This window comes from Meleagris gallopavo, chromosome 1 (assembly GCF_000146605.3).
Source record: "Meleagris gallopavo isolate NT-WF06-2002-E0010 breed Aviagen turkey brand Nicholas breeding stock chromosome 1, Turkey_5.1, whole genome shotgun sequence".
NCBI classification, from domain to species: Eukaryota; Metazoa; Chordata; class Aves; order Galliformes; family Phasianidae; genus Meleagris; species Meleagris gallopavo.
In genome coordinates this window covers 175,686,957-175,702,783 of record NC_015011.2, presented here as the reverse complement: position 1 = coordinate 175,702,783, position 15,827 = coordinate 175,686,957, and the positions used below count along the sequence as shown (strand labels likewise).

The 15,827-nt window shown below is 36.4% G+C and overlaps 1 protein-coding gene across 5 annotated transcripts; it reads left to right on the top strand.

Moving 5' to 3' along the window:
• Positions 1-500: 500 nt before the first annotated feature.
• Positions 501-15,658, top strand: AASDHPPT (aminoadipate-semialdehyde dehydrogenase-phosphopantetheinyl transferase). Of its 5 annotated transcripts, XM_019612256.2 has the most exons (7): positions 503-595; positions 1,209-1,317; positions 4,548-4,609; positions 5,553-5,674; positions 6,125-6,286; positions 12,704-12,781; positions 14,890-15,658. In XM_019612256.2, exons 4-7 carry the CDS (start codon positions 5,585-5,587, stop codon positions 15,046-15,048), a joined length of 489 nt encoding a protein of 162 aa, XP_019467801.1. In that variant the 5' UTR covers positions 503-595; positions 1,209-1,317; positions 4,548-4,609; positions 5,553-5,584; the 3' UTR covers positions 15,049-15,658. The 5 variants fall into 5 exon arrangements, with proteins under 5 accessions (XP_010727323.1, XP_019467801.1, XP_010727325.1 ...); XM_010729021.3 differs by lacking the exon at positions 4,548-4,609 and having other exon boundaries at positions 501-595; XM_010729022.3 differs by lacking the exon at positions 1,209-1,317 and having other exon boundaries at positions 514-595.
• Positions 15,659-15,827: the final 169 nt, after the last annotated feature.

The window sequence follows — 15,827 nt, the reverse complement described above, 5'->3', positions numbered from 1 at the left end:
TGTTTTTAATCAATACTCAATTGAAACATTATAGAATCATAGAATCATAGAATGGCCTGGGTTGAAAAGGACCACATTTGGAATTTCTGAAGCATCCTTATTAATAAGACCCTGTTTATTTTAACCACTTTAATTTTCTCTACTCTAGAAGCAAGTTGAAAGCAGGCAGCATATATCTGTTGCGGTCCATAAACAAACTGTCTCTTAATTGATTGGGAATCAGATGTGATGTATCCAGATAAATAAAATTTTACTTTTTTTTTTTTTTGTTCTGGGCCACAGCCATATCAAAATTACTATTGCTCCTGTGCAGTTCTGGTGGTAGAGCTATCTAATCAATTACAATTCCTTGTTGTCTTCTGTTGACTGTCCGGATAGCTTGCTAGAAGTTTAATCAGTGCTGGGTTACTGCAGTTGAACCGATGGCAGTTTTGCTAACGTTACAAGGACTTGGGTGGGGGGAAAATAATATACGTAATCGAATTATGTTGTTTCTTTCTCATATTTCCATTTTTACAGTTTGGGAAAGGTTGAGCGATTCAAAAGAAGCAACCTCGATTTTTTGGCATTTTAAGGCTAGTGCTGCATTTCTGAGGTATGCCAAGATAAAAGATGTTGTCACTGGTTGAAAAACAAGATTATAATTAAATATATATATATCTCTCTCACTGAGAGAATCACTGGATAATGACAGGAAGGTAGAGAGATCACAGAATACCAATCCAGTTTCCAATCAACACCAAATCTATGTGAGCTAACAGATTTAAAAACCATGCCTTGTTAATTTTCTGTCTGGTTATTCTAAATTAGTCATTTATCTAGATAATTATTTGTCCTCTGTTCTCAGTTTCTAAACATCTGCATAAGGTTTAGATTGTATTAATAAACATCTTGGGCATTTGTTGCAGAGGGAATGTTTTCTCTGTATCATTTTACTGTGGTTTCTTTCAGAGATCACAGAATTGCAGGAATAGGAAGGGACCTTAAGAGATTGAGTCCTGTCCTACACCAAAAGATTGGCAGCTGAAGAACCTGAATATTTGCTCATTTTTACAATTCATTAGCGTGCAGATTTATAGCTACGTTGTGTTTTACACTAAGCAGATTGATCCATTGATACTTCACTTGCTCATTTTACTAGCCAGTACATTTCAAATTGTCACTAGGTCCACTTGATATCTGAAAATGAATTTATATGTACTGATTAGGTATTAGTTCCTGATCCCTGGGAGTTGGACTCAATGTTCTCTGGTGGTCTGTTCCATCCCCTACAATTGTGTGATCGCTGATCTGTTTCTCTCATGCAGTTCAAGGCAGGTAGGATTCTGTTTTTATTCTTTTTTCTAGGGATTGGCTGATCAGTAAGCTAGTAATAGTAGCTTTAGCTTTCAATTTTAATTGGTTTGGCTATAGAACACAATATAAGCTATTTTGTATCTGACCCAAACAATTTGATTTTGATTATAGAAGTGTTTAACAACTGTACTGAGGATGTTTGGTCATTTGCTCCCCTCTGTATTCTTGAGAAGGCATGTCATGGTTTTACTAACATCAGGTATGGTAGGAGAGTTACTAGGCTTGCTAAGTGAACATTGTATTACCAAGCTCTTTTAGGACTGACCTTGTGTTTGTGGAAATGTAAACTTAAACCAGTCTGAAGATTTGTGTATAGGTAAATACTGCTGTCTGCAGGACTATTAATAGCATGCTGTGTATAGATCTCAATTTTAGTGGCTTTTTATTTTCCTACAAAGGCAACTTGCTTCATTTTATTTTTAACAAGTTGAAAAATGGAGAAAAATAACCCTGTATTAATCTACTATTTCTGAACCTTTTCTCAAACAGGACTTGCTCTTTCTTCTCTCTTCCACATCTTTTTAAAATTAATCATTTATATGTGGTCTGAATTTTTACTGTCTGACAGGGAGGATGCAAAGTGGATTTTTGGCCTAGTATTCCCAAAACAAATAAAAAAAATCCAGTTGTCATTTAAGCCGAATAGATTCTATATAATATATTTATATATTTCAATGTAAATAGTTTGTGAAAAAAAAAAAGCATATATAGATGTGCACAATCATTTATTTTCAGATTATACTTCTAAGGATGTAATATTCTTTAAAGTTTATTAGCAGAGGATAATAGAATCATTGCATCATTAACATTGGAAAAGATACCTTAAGATCATTAAGTTCCCTCTCCCCAACAGGACATGGGAGAAAAACAAGATTAAAAGGTTGTGGATCAAGGTAAGGGTAGGGAGATCACTCACCAATCACTGTCACGAACAAAATAGAGTTGGCATGAGGGAGATTAACATAATTTATTGCCTATTAATAATAGAGTAAGATGGTGAGAAAGAAAAAAATAAAGAACTCTTGTCTTCTGACCCTTCTGAGTTTCAGCTTCACTCCAACTCTTTTACCCCTTCCCCAGTCCTGAGCTGTGCAGGGATATGGGGGTTGTGGTCAGTCTCTAACACTTTGTCTGCCGCTATTTCCTCATCACACTGCTCTGGATGGAGTCCCTGCGTGGGATACAGTCATTCAGGAACTGCCACAGTGTGACCCTTACCATGGACTGCAGTTCTTCAAGATCTGCTCCAATATGGGTCTTTCCATGGAGTATAGCCCTTCAGGAAGAGATTACTCCAGCTTGAATACTCTATGAGGCAGAGTTCCTGCCAGAAAACCTGCTCTGCTGTGAGCTGGAGTTTCTGCCAGAAGCCTGCACTGCAGTGGGGTCTTCTATGGGCTTCAGTGTGTATGTCTACCATGATGTGGTCTTCTGTGGCCTGCAGTGGGACAGCCTGCACCTCCACGGGCCTCTCCTGGGCTGCTGGGGAATCTCAGCTTTGGTGCCTGGAGCGCCTTGTGCCCTCCTTCTGCACTGACCTTGGGGGCTGCAAGGCTGCTTCTCTCGTTTCTTACTCCTCTCTCCCAGCAATTGCACAGTGGGCTTTTTGTTTGTTTGTTTTTATCCTTTCTTAAATATGTTGTTGCATGGGTGGAATCTCCCTCGGGACTCTGCTTGACAGGCCCCTGGATAATATAAGGCCCTGTTTTCAACAGAAGGTTGGACCAGATGGTCTCTAGACGTCCTTTTCCTCTTTTCCTCTGATACTCAAACAAATATGGAGAAACAGACCAATCAGGCTGTAGTACTGCTAGCAGTTTCTTGAGATATGAATCCTGTGATCTGATCCATTCTTCAGAGCAAAGTTATTGCACTGCATTAAAAAGGAAACTGGAGGGAAGGGAAGTTCAGTAGAAAACAGTGCCTGAGTTTTTCAGTGGGGGGAAGTGCCAGTTTACCATGTACATTTGAACATGACTGTCCAGCATTTTATCAGAGAAGTGTAGTTGCACAGCTGAAGAAACTGAGGGCCAAAAAGGAATGAGGACTGAAAAGGCAGTGTGAATGGGTATGGTATATACACCTCATATACTGAACAGTTTAGTATTATGTGCATTCACCATGTTGAATGATACAGTTTGTAAGGCAGAACAGCTCTGACAATGCAGGAAACTTCTACATTCTGAAAGTGTTGTCTGCTGGTGTTAACAACCATGTGTTATGGAGAGCAGGAGGAGGAAGTTCTTGAATGTTTCATGATTTGAATGATCTGAAGAAGCTGCTGGTGCTTCCTTAAACACGAATTGCGAAAAGAAGGAGGAGAAAATGAAGAGTTTGCAGTGTTTTTTAGTGCAGTCATCTGATCATATGAAAAAAAAAAAAAGTCAATTTAAACTCAGCAAATTAAAGACCTTTCTCCAAATTGAATTATTTAGTTTATTCATTGTTTCAGGGAAGTTGGAGTGTCTCATAGATGTGTGCCTTGGTCATCTGCCGTTCTTGATGTGGTTGTTTCTCTTCTTTTTCTCTTGAAAAGAATATAATTTCTGTCCTGATGTGGATCATTCCTTTAGCTATCTACAGCAACTGCCACCATAATTTCTATGTTGAGAAGTTTTTTCACTGCAGTCTATAAAGAAAATTGAAGGCTATGTATTGTATTATCTGTACAGTATGTCAGGTTCCATTTTGCAGTATGACCTAGAAAGGAAATAGTCAGGAAACCTGAGTTTGTGCTTTAGTGCTGCAGCCAATATCTGCTTTTATATAATGCTTATGTACATGTAGAAGACAACCACTTTATGAAAGAGGTTTAATAATCACTGCACTCTGGGCTTGCCCATCTAACCCATGCATCAGCTGATTGTTTATGAGGATTGTGTTGGGGTTTGTATCGGAGGTCTGACTTAAGTTCAGGAGACGATATCCACTGCTCTCATCATTCTAGTCGTGTTATTGTAGAAGCTTATCTAGTTGATCAAGCATGACTTCCCCCTGATGAATCCATGCTCATTCGTGATTACACCTGATGATTTTCTTGCTATTCCCGTGCCTGGAAATGGTTTACAGGATGAGCTGTTCTGTCATCTGTTCCCAGAGTCAGAGGCGAGGCTGACTGGCCTGCAGTTCCCCACGCCCTCTTTCTTGTCCATTTTAAGATGGGAGCAATATTTGCTTTTCTCCATTTTCAGGCACATCTCCCAGTTGCTACAATTCCTCTGGAATAATTGAGAGTGGCCTTGCAATGAGGGAGGTGAGACTAGTTTGCATTAAACACGGCTAGTATTTTCCATTTAACAAGAATATTGCATAAGATACAAAAAAATATTGTCTCAGTATGTGGAATTTTCTCTATCCAGATTTTGGTTATCCCAACTAAAGAAAATAGATTGCTTTGTGCTATTGTCTGCTTAGCCAGCTGTAAGCCCTATGGGACAAATTGCATGGTATACTGATTAATCATACAGGTTGTGGGTGGTTGGTGAAGTGTGTAATGATGTCCATAGCTTCCAGTGCATTGTAGAAATGCCATTGATCAATATAACCACACAATTTGTAGTGTCTCTTGCAAAATACATTAGGACTACAGGGGAAAAGTGGTGTAGTCCCCTGAAAAGCTGTGACAGCAGTACACAGCTGTGCTCATTTTTGTGGAGGCTTAAATTTAATCCAAGGATTTGAGGCTTCTTTTTTTTCGTCTGTATGATAAATTTGAGGGTCTGTATTTCTGCATGTGCTTTAAAGTGTTTCTTTCATACCCCACTGTCCAACAACAGAAGGCAGAAGAGCCTCATGAATTCTGACGAGCAGCATGCTGTTTTATAAAATGTTACTAGATCAAGCAATCAAATACTAAAGATTTTATACACTACTCTTATAGCTGGATATAATATTTTAATACATATGTAATCTTCACTGGTCAAATACTGTCTGAAAATATGGAATGTATTTGACTCTCATATCAGATTTTTTTATGTAATAATTCTGCCATAGGAATGATTTTTTTATACTGTGTTCTGAACTGTCAGCAGCATCTGCTCACTGCTTTGAAGCTATGTAAATTCAAATTGCAGAGCAGTGGGTGTTCATATTTCTTTTCTTATGAGTGAGCTTTTCTTCAGAGCAATAAAGTAATTCATGTGCTTACCATTGCTGCTCTATTAAAATTCCTGTAAATATTTTTTTCCAATCTGTAGGTAGTAGCTCAATTCCAAATTTCTTTCGTATCATGAAGCGGCAGTTTACTGAGACAGAGTGGCATGTAATCAAGTCTATGAATAATGAGTGGATGCAGCTGGATATGTTTCATCGACACTGGGTAATACATTTATTTCCTATTTAAAGGCTACAATACTACAACTTGTAAATTGTTTAGGATGTTTTGTTATTCTTTTCATTACGAGAAAACCGTATACTTCTATAGTTTCACAAACATATAGAGATTATCTATTTAACGTCAGACTATCTGCAAGAACTATAATATAGCTGATATTTCTAGAAGGATTTATAACTAGTTTTAAACATGTACTGAGAACAAGCTAAATGATTTATATCTGGATGTTCATTTTTATACGGTGAGAAGAGTAATAACAATGCGGGTAACTTTTTTCTCTTGATAACTGTGTCAGTCTACTGTCATATTAACAGGTATAAGCCTTTAATTTATTTGACCTACAATGTCTGCTTATAAATAATGTTTATAGAGAAGGTAAATTGAAACAACCAGTATGAACAGTGAGTATTCTGAAAATGGTGCTCTGTCTTTTAGGCCCTAAAAGAAAGCTTCTTGAAGGCTATTGGAGTTGGGATTGGTTTTAACTTGCAAAGAATTGAATTTAATGTGTCCCCATTGCAAATGGAAGTAGGGAAGGTGTATAATGAGACCCAGATGCTGTTGGATGGAGAAAAAGAGGAAGAGTGGACTTTTGAGGTATGAAATCTTCAAACTATTTTTTTTTAATTGCATTGCACTTTTTTTTTAATTGCAACTTCACACCTTTATTCTGTATAACTGCATTGAACAGATATAGATTAAAAATAGGGTATAAATCACTAGCATGTAAAAATATTTTTGTTGATCACAAAATCCTCCTACAAAGTACATCCATTAGAATGGCTTTTCATTTTTTCCTTTACTGGAGTATTGTTCTGGCTCTCGAGGATATTCATCCCAAGCCATACAGGAAGTTCAGTGAAATGTATTCAGACATGACTTGTGAATAGTGTAAAAAAAATTTGATATTGTTCCAAACCAGGATATTCTGTGATTCTATGATCAGGTAGCTGAGAATGAGACTGGTGATAACTAATGCCATTAGTTAGCATTTATGTTAAATGTTTGAAATGGAGTCTTCAGCTCTTTGGTTGTGTTTTTGTTGTTGTTTGGTTGTTTTGTTTTTTTACCTTCACCTGCTTAAATGAACAAGAAGCAGTGTGGTTGTGCAGGTTTGAATTGAAGAGGTACTCACTGTTGCTGTGTTGGAATGGACAGATGCACCAAACAACTGCCTTTACTTAATTGGAACATCGTTTTTGAGCTCAGTCTTCTGAGTGTTGGGTTTTGTCTTTGTTAACGTGTTTGGGTTTTTTTTTACTTGTTTTTTTTCTTTTTTTTTTCCTTCCTTGAAAATTATTGAGACTTAACACTGAAATATCTATGGGAGTCAGCAATGGAGAAAGAGCTGATACTATCATCTCACAATATTTAACTAGTTAAAAAAAAATGATGAGCGCTCCAGAAACAATTTCAATCTATCACTGAAAGGGAAAAATGGATAAGACAATGTGACTTTAAAGTTGTCTAGAAAGGGATTTTTGTTCCTGTCTGTCCCTGTCTCCGTCTTCTGTTAGATTGTGCAGCATGTCTGTAGCTGGCTGGAAGTTCAAAGATTATATACTTTGCCCTTCTATTTGAGAAAATATCAAGCTTGTTTTCCATTTAAGCAATCAGCCTGCAGTGTGTGTGAAACATTACATTCTGCAGATATCTGCATTGTTGGACATGACTGTTGTGGTAGAGCTTGTCTGAATGACCAGTATTTGGTGTATGCTCCTTTTACATAGCATACACAGTACCTGTATGGTGTGCATATAGTGAATAAAAAAAATAAATGTGGCCTAAGTTAACTTGTACCAGTAACATTTAACCTGTTCAGGGTTCATTCCTTTCAGCATTTGTGGTCACATTTGGGTTTCTGTTATTTTAAAATCTACCCCCAGTAAGTCCGTTCTCATACTAATATTGCTGTGGTCTCTAGGATTTGAGCGTGTCATGAAATCCTATAGTGGGAATTACAGTCTGGCAAGAAATATTTTAGGACAGATTGCGGCACATCTTGTAGTATGACTGTTTTCTCTGTTCATGCTAACTGTACCATCGTCACAGAAGCATTTATCTCTTTTGATGAACTTCTAAAGCTCCAAATTTTAATCTATGAAGGCATGCTGGTGGTTGATTGAATAAAATAGCTCGGAGATGATGATATAGATAGCTGCTTGTAGTACTTAAATGCTTTATAATTTTATATTTTTCTTTATAACTCAGTGATACTGCTAGAAGCTTAATTTAATTTTTGTCTGAGAAATACCTCCTCTTCCGTGCTTGCTCACTGCTTCCCAAGAGCACAGCCTTATAACTATGCAGATTGTATTATCTCAGACAAAATATATTATCAGGTTTCATTTAAAATACTGGTTCTGCTGGGCATAATTTCATTTAAAAATCTACATTAATTAAAAGGAAAAAAAATAATAGTTTTTCAGTTATCTGTCTCCAGACTGAAATTAAGAATCTCTATAGTTTTAAAAGAAACTTGTGAGAAGACAAAATGTTGTACCCATTTTCTTACTTACAGAATTCTTAATTTTGTTTGATCATTTGGCCTGGAGCCAAACTCTTGAAATAACTTTGTTAGCTGCAGGCACTAATTTTGAAAAATCTGGGGGAGTCATCCAGGAGAAATCACTGAGAATTACCTTTAACACTCCTGTTACTGATACAGTGTCTTCCTTGTGTTCTCTTTTGTGTTGACTTTACCAGAGAGGACTTTTTCTGTCAGACAGAAAGTTCACTTTTACTTCTCAGCTCTGTATGGTAGGAGATGGTCAAAGAGAGAGCAAGGCTCCTCTTATCTCATAGTTAGGATTCTCTTCCTTTGAGTTTTAAAGAGAATCTAGCTTACCAACAATAGAAGATAGGTTTTTGCTTTTTTGGTGTTTTTTTTTTTTTTTTTAAAGAAAAAAGTAAAATTGTTTATTTCTCAACTTAAGGTATACAAAAATACACTGAAATCTCCTTTAGAGAATATGTCATGTGAAAAAAAGCAATTTAAAAGCATAAAGACTTGAAAAAAATGTACTGCCTCATCATTTGCAAGCCAAAAAAACGAGACAAGAGAAATCGTAGTGAATCACATTACAGGAACATGCATTTTAAATTTATTCACATTGTAGGTAGAATTTTCTGTGAACATAATTTTTTTCTATTTCATTGTAAATGCTAAATATATGTTGTATAGTCGCCTTTTTGCTACCTTTTTACCTAAGGGATTAGTTTTGTACTTTTTTCTTCTGCCACTCCTCATGTATTTTTGAGCTTGAATAGGAAGCAGTAGCTCAGGAACATCTTGTTAATGATAAATTAACTTAGTTTTAGGTGTTTGTTTCATATAGTTCTCTAGAGATCATTTCTCACATTCCCCTTAACCATTTTGGAGGTATTAGGACAAAACATACAATAAAACTTCATTCAAAAGCATAAATTGAGTTTCAACATTTATCTAACTATGTGTGCTAAATGAGTAGATCGCTCTGAAAGTAATGCATCCATTTATTTCTATGGAAACTACAACAGATACAAAGGGAACACAATGATACTTGATATAGAAATTTCTCAGCTACGAAACACTGATTTCCAACACAGTCACCACCATTACCTCTGTATGTGATAAACCCTACCAGTGATGAACAAGAGCACCACCCACTGCCTCACTGTGCTGACATCCACTGTTTGGTCTCCATAAATGGTCAGCAAACACTGATGAATGTCAGTGGGTGCCATTTTTTCCATGTGGAGGAATTCAGTTCTGCCCCACTGCTTCGTACGTACTTCCATGCCAGATGCCATTCTGTCAGACTGCCCCTCTGCTGCCATCTGTCACACAGCAGCAGCATGTGATGAAATACTGGTGGGAAGGTTTGACCTCTACTGCCGTACCACCAACATCCACCTGTGATGCTGTGGGCCAACATCATAAAGCACAAGGCGCTGCTTTCGGAGCAGCCCTCGTATGATTTGTTTGCAATGGGCAGTGCACGTGTCTTTTTTTTAGAGAGACAGAAAAAAAAGATAATTTCTTTAGTAAAAATTAAAATGCAGTAATCCCCTGAAGTGTGATACAGTATTTGTGTTGGAGTGTTAATTTAGGGTGAAGACATACATTTTGATTTTTACTTCTTTATATAATTTTATCAGTGAGTTCCATATGATCCATTTGCTTCTTTTGAAGAAAATAAATTTACAGAATAAAGTACTATTTAATTTTAATGTAGGTGAAGGAAGTTGGTCAATGATAATTTTGACAAGTTTTATAGTTCAGAGAGGGAATTGCATGTATATAATACCTATCTGTAGCAGATCTGCTACAGATACACAAATGGAAAAAAATCTTGATTAAGGATGAATCTTAATAAAGTGTGTTTGTGACTTTTTCTCACTTTCATACAGTTAATTGGGAAGAATGGTCAAATGCAGTTTCTGGAGCCTCTGTTAGATAATTCTTTTTTTGTTCCCTACTTCAGTTTTCATATAATCAGTACACAGGGAGTACCTATTCACCCTAAACTTCAGTCAAGGTTTGAGAATCACCTAGCGTCACTACTGCTATATAGTCAAATAATTGATTGGATGTTTTGATAGCAAATACTTGCTTTGTTTGCTTACATACAAACACATTACTTCCAAAGTGAGATTACCTGGATTAATTTGAAGCATATTTAGTAACTGTTATTAGCGTGCAATAGTAATGGAGTCTTTCTCCCTCAGTAAGAGGAGTTTGTTCTATTTTATTTTGAGGAAAAAATAGGAATTAAAGCTTGTTTCCAAGACTAGCTAATCCGACTGGATTCAGACAGCAATCATTCTGCTGCCTGTGAAGGTGCAGTTTACTCATAAATTATCTGTTTTAGTGAATCTAGACTGATCTGAATCCCAGACACATCATTCTGATGAGCCTTTGAAATGAGGTAATTATAAGTCTCATTGTGCCTTTAGTTGGTTCAGAGAAAAACAAATCTTGATCTATTACATATTCTCTGCTTTATAGACAGGAATCTTAACAAAACCAGAGGAATTTCTGTACTGTTTGTATTTCCAATGCTGCTTCTGTTTTCGTTTATCATCCATTTTCATGTAAGAAGTTGGATTTAATGATAAGATTGTGTACAGATATCTCCAGATGAATATGAAACAGATTGATATGCTGTTTTTAAGCATATCTATGCTGCATTAACTCCACGCTGCAAAGGTTTTGCTGGCCATTAGCAGGAGCCAGGAAAGATCTCCTATGTTTGTTTTGGGTTTATATTTCAGTGAAGCAATGAATATAAAATGTAGGGCATAGTTTATTACATTTAATTAGAAGATGCTGAAAACTGTTTTCTGATCTCTAATGCACTGGGGATATGTGAAGTAAATGGGAGGGAGCCCTCTGAATTAATTATTCATTGAGAGGAGGGGTCTCTGCTGGAGAATGGCCCCTGTTATCTAAAGGGTCACTTCCATTTAAATGCAACTTAAAACTGACAGAAAATAGTTTCGTTAACTATATGTGAGAGACTTTACACAATGTATGTTTACTGTTGCATCAACAATAAGTAATCTATCAGTTCATGTCACAAATACAAACTTATGTGCATTTTGCTGAAAGCTGTAACAATTGTTTTCAGTCATTTGACAACAGATGTAGGCTGCTGTGTGATGAACTGTGTGCAGTCTCATCTGTCTTTAGCCTTTTGGACAGGCAAAAAATAAAAAGGGGGTAGGGAGGAAGTAGAGCGATTAAAAAGTGAACACGGTCATTTTTCTTCAAGACAAGCACAAAATATTGCTAGAACTAGAACAATTACTGCCATTATTTCTGCTCCCACACCAGCACCTATTAGCCAAGGCACCCATGTCTTTGACTCTAAAGTGCCCCAGCCTAGTGGTTCTTCTGCATCTGAGTAGAACAGATACTGTCTTAACTGAACTGGATTCAGTACATTGGAGCTGAGCATCTTGGTACCTGTTTTGTAAGTGCTATTGGGGAATCACAGAAGAGAGGACATGATGACATTTTCTTTTTGTAATTATACAGTGTGTTAGTATTTCCCAGAGAAGTGGAAATGGGAGGTTCAGTCATACCTCCCAGGAGGGTATCCACACAAGTAGCTGATTTTCAGGTTAATGGTAGCATCCAGATTGTTTTGTTTTGTTTTTACATTAAATTCTTCCTATTCTTGGTTTCCATTTTAGGAAGTTTGTACAGATACAGTATGGAAATGTTTTGATAAAGAAACAAGGAAAACATTTTCCCCTTTATGAAAAACAAAACAAAAACAGGATTATGACTTGACTATAAAATTAACATTCAGAAACTATACATAAAAGCAGTTTCTTCCGAAATGAATTGCCTGTGATGAATTCGTAGGTGTTCATGGAGTTTGGGGAACTTTAAAATAAAATTCTTAAATATAAATTATATTAAAATGTTATTAATAGTATCAATTAATAATAAAGTATTATTATAAGTGTATGCATATATATATGTGCATAAACTAAATATATAAACTAAAATATATATATTAGAATATATTTTGGTGGAAAGCTGTATTTCCACAGAGCAGTTTTCAGACTACTGTGTCAGCAGTTTGAAGTTGTGGACTTGCATGATGCCCACAGCCAAGGGCAGGAAGGTCATTGCTTTAAGTTTACATGTGTGTTCTTGGTCAGAGAAAGCTCATAATTCATCTCATTTGGAAACAAAGAGTTAAAATAAATTATATGGCTTGTGACTTAGAAAGGTATGATGTAGGAAGACTAAGTTCACAGACTGGTGTATAAATGTCTAAAAATGGGTGAGATGGTGCCCATCAACAGTAACCAGCTCATCTCTGCTAACTGTATCTGCACCCTTGAGCTCTCCAGCAAACTTTCTTAGAAGGGCTATTGCTTTCTGAATGTCACTATTCTAAAGTAATTTAAATGATGCTTTGGTATTGTTCTGAGCCATGTTTTAACTATGCATGTAGTCTGCTGGAAACAGGGTGAAGAAAAAACTTTTACGTTGCTGTTTTTCATCTTTTCTAGGAAACACGGATAGATGACTATCATCACATTGCAGTGGCTCTTGGGAAGCAGGAGGGATTTGGACAGCAACATATTGATGTAAGAAATCACAAAGTTTGCAAGTCTTGGTATCTTGGTAACTAGCTACTTGAACATAAGCTTAGCATGATACTTTAGATAAAATAAGGCCTCATCTCAGATGTAGGGCCAAGGAGAAGAAAGGTTATCTTAACTGCAGTATTAATCAGATTGTTGGAGGACTATTACGTTTAGTCTATTTGTGCCTATTTGAGAAACAAGCTGGGAAGGAGAAGTGGTTTCAGAAAACAGCAGCTGATAACGTTAAATCTAAAATGTATGTGCTACAGCATTCACTGTGTTTATTCAAGAGATGATTCAGTGATTTTTATTACATCCTGCTAGACTCAAGTTGGAAAGATGGATTTAGTAGATGCAAAAGGATACTGAAACTAATCTGAAGTACTGAACTGTTGCACCAGCTCCCACTTTAATGGGAGACCATCATTGCATGTATCTAAGAGCAGATCCAGCTCTCAAACACCGTTAGGACAGTTCTTGAGACAAGCAGTAGCAACCAACAGATTGGAAGAACAGCGGCATTAGTCTTCATTCTGCATGTCTCTTTATGGAGTGAGGCAACAAAGCTACTTAAAAGCTTTTTGGGAGTTTCTTTATAATTTAGCAAAGACCTGGGCCATTAAAATAGCAGCAGAAGTCAAATTTGAAGCAGATTGAGAAGTCATAGCCAAAATAGCCAGAGAATCAGCAAAAGGGAAGGGTGACAAATAACCAGGTTTGTCTGTGACGTTTCAGTTGCTCACAAAAAATCTTTTGTTATCCATTATGTAGCTACAAAGACTGTAGCAGGAGCTACCAAAAAATACATGCTACTGGATGAAAGTGGTTATAAAATCTGTGTCTGCTGATAGCACAGTGAGGCAGATCTTTTTGCTTGTGATGGTTAGATTCAAAAAACAGATAGAAACTACATTTGAGGATGTACTGTGTCAAACGTTATTTAGGAAAATGCATGCATTCTGTTTGACAGTATGTTTATCATGCAAGTATACTACAGAATCCAGGATTAGTTGCTGACTGTTGCAGTCACTGTCAGGCACCTTAGAATTATTACAAAAGGAACAGATGTGGTATATATTGGGAGTTATGATGCAAAGTATTTGAATCAAGAAAAGTCTCTAAGGCATACTTGCTCACTAACTAAATAAAGACCTAAATTTCATTAGCACAGTCCACTGAAAATAGGAAATATTGAGTAGCACAAGTGGGCGTTCTCTGACTCCTCAGTATGATAATAAAGTGAAAATTTCTATATATTTGTGTTCCTTTTTCAGGATGCTCTTTAATAGTAATATGGAAGAAATAAATTTGGCCTTATTTTCTATGTAAATGGTAAAAAGGATTCCTTCTTTTGTTAAATACATTGAGTGGAGAGGGTGTTCTTCATCTTTGTTTAGAGAGATTGAACATGTAGACAGTATTTAGAAGAACAGCCTACAGCCCCTATCAGATCATGCAACTGTACTTTTAACCCTCCTGGAATTACAGTTGCAGGTAGCATGCAGCAGGCTATACAGCAACACGTGCTCAGGAAAACAAGCTTATTTTTCTTTGAGATGCAGTTTAACTAATGCAGAGACTGTGACACACTCATCTCCAATATCTGAGTTTGCATTTAATCTGGATTTAACTATGGGAATCATGGCTTGATTGTTAATGCTTTTGTCCCTAAGAGTTTCTGTGAGGAGACTGAGTGTATGCATAGCTCCAGTGATGGCTGGTATTAAGAGGAGTATGAGTAGGCATTCCTCCATTGGAGTAAATCCTGATGCTATCATCTCAAATAATCATGTCTGATGTAGAATGTAATAGTTTGTTTTTTGCTTTTTCTGAGCTTAAACAGTCATTCTGTGGTGTTGATAGGATTCTTTGTCCCTAGCATTCTCGGTTTTCTGAACTGAATCAAAGCAAAACTTACTTTTTCTGCGCACCCTGTTACATGTTCTGTTAGTCAATATATAGCCTAAATTAGCAACAGTGACATTGGTTTCAACTGGAATGTTTTCTTTCTTCAGAAAGCAATATGCAGTTTTAACTTTACAGAGTAGGTTGCAGGAAGAAGATGGAGATTTCCTGATTCATGAAAAATTAATATCTGTTTTCCTTAGGTATGTTCCATGCAACCTCATCGAGCACAGTTTACATTACTGACTTTCGAAGATTTAGTTGCACCTGGAATTCCAATTACATCTGAGGATTCTGCATATTGGGATAACTTTTGTTCTAAGCAAGAGAGTCCAATGAAACAGAGTTCAGATTCAAGATGAGAATGCTTAGAAAGAAAGGATCGCAAGGATACATGCAAATATGTAAATAAAATTGTTTTATTTTATGTATTTTCCTTCAAGTCTGATATTCACCTTTTTAAACTTGACATTTTTCTGTCAGTATTTAGCAAGATGGCATACTTCCTCGCTGAAGGAATTCTAAGAGAAAAGTCTAAGCTGACCACATGGATTTTTGATTCTCCATGCCTTTCCCCTCATACTTTAGTAATTACCCTTAGTAGTAACAGGAAGCAGAGCTTCAGTAATGTTGTCAGTCAGCAAGACCTTAACAAGTGGAAGTGTGTTTCTGTGTTTTATTTATGCTGAACTTATATTATTTAACGTCAACTCTTATCTTAAAAAAATCATAGTTGTATACTCCAGTGAAATGAATAAAGCCAGAGGAATTGGTAAAAGTCCTATTGCTGCTACTGCATGGCATAAGTGTTGTACAAGATTTGAGGTTTAGTTGTATAAAAGCAAGCTGAAAAAGTCTGAGTTGTGCTCTTGGAACTAAGCCTGTGTAAAATTATTTTGAGGCGGGAATTTAACATAAAAGTATTCCATATTCTTTTCACTTAACACCTTAATTAAAACTTTTTGTATCTAATAGAAGTTTTGATTTTTTTTTACTTCCTTTTGTGGTTTGTTGGTTTTTTTTTACACTGAGTAGTAGTTGTTGTATTTTCCCAGGCTTGCACTTACAGGTTCACAATCCCAGAAACAGTCCTGTGGAGAAAACAATATGAAAAATTGCTTGTTTTTCTTTCTTTCTTTCT

Bases quoted from the DNA above. Each gene is read 5' to 3' on its own strand.
- AASDHPPT (XM_010729021.3), top strand. The intron at 5,675-6,124 runs GTAATACATTTA...TCTGTCTTTTAG, and splicing joins ATATGTTTCATCGACACTGG to GCCCTAAAAGAAAGCTTCTT. The intron at 12,782-14,889 runs GTAAGAAATCAC...TGTTTTCCTTAG, and splicing joins TTGGACAGCAACATATTGAT to GTATGTTCCATGCAACCTCA.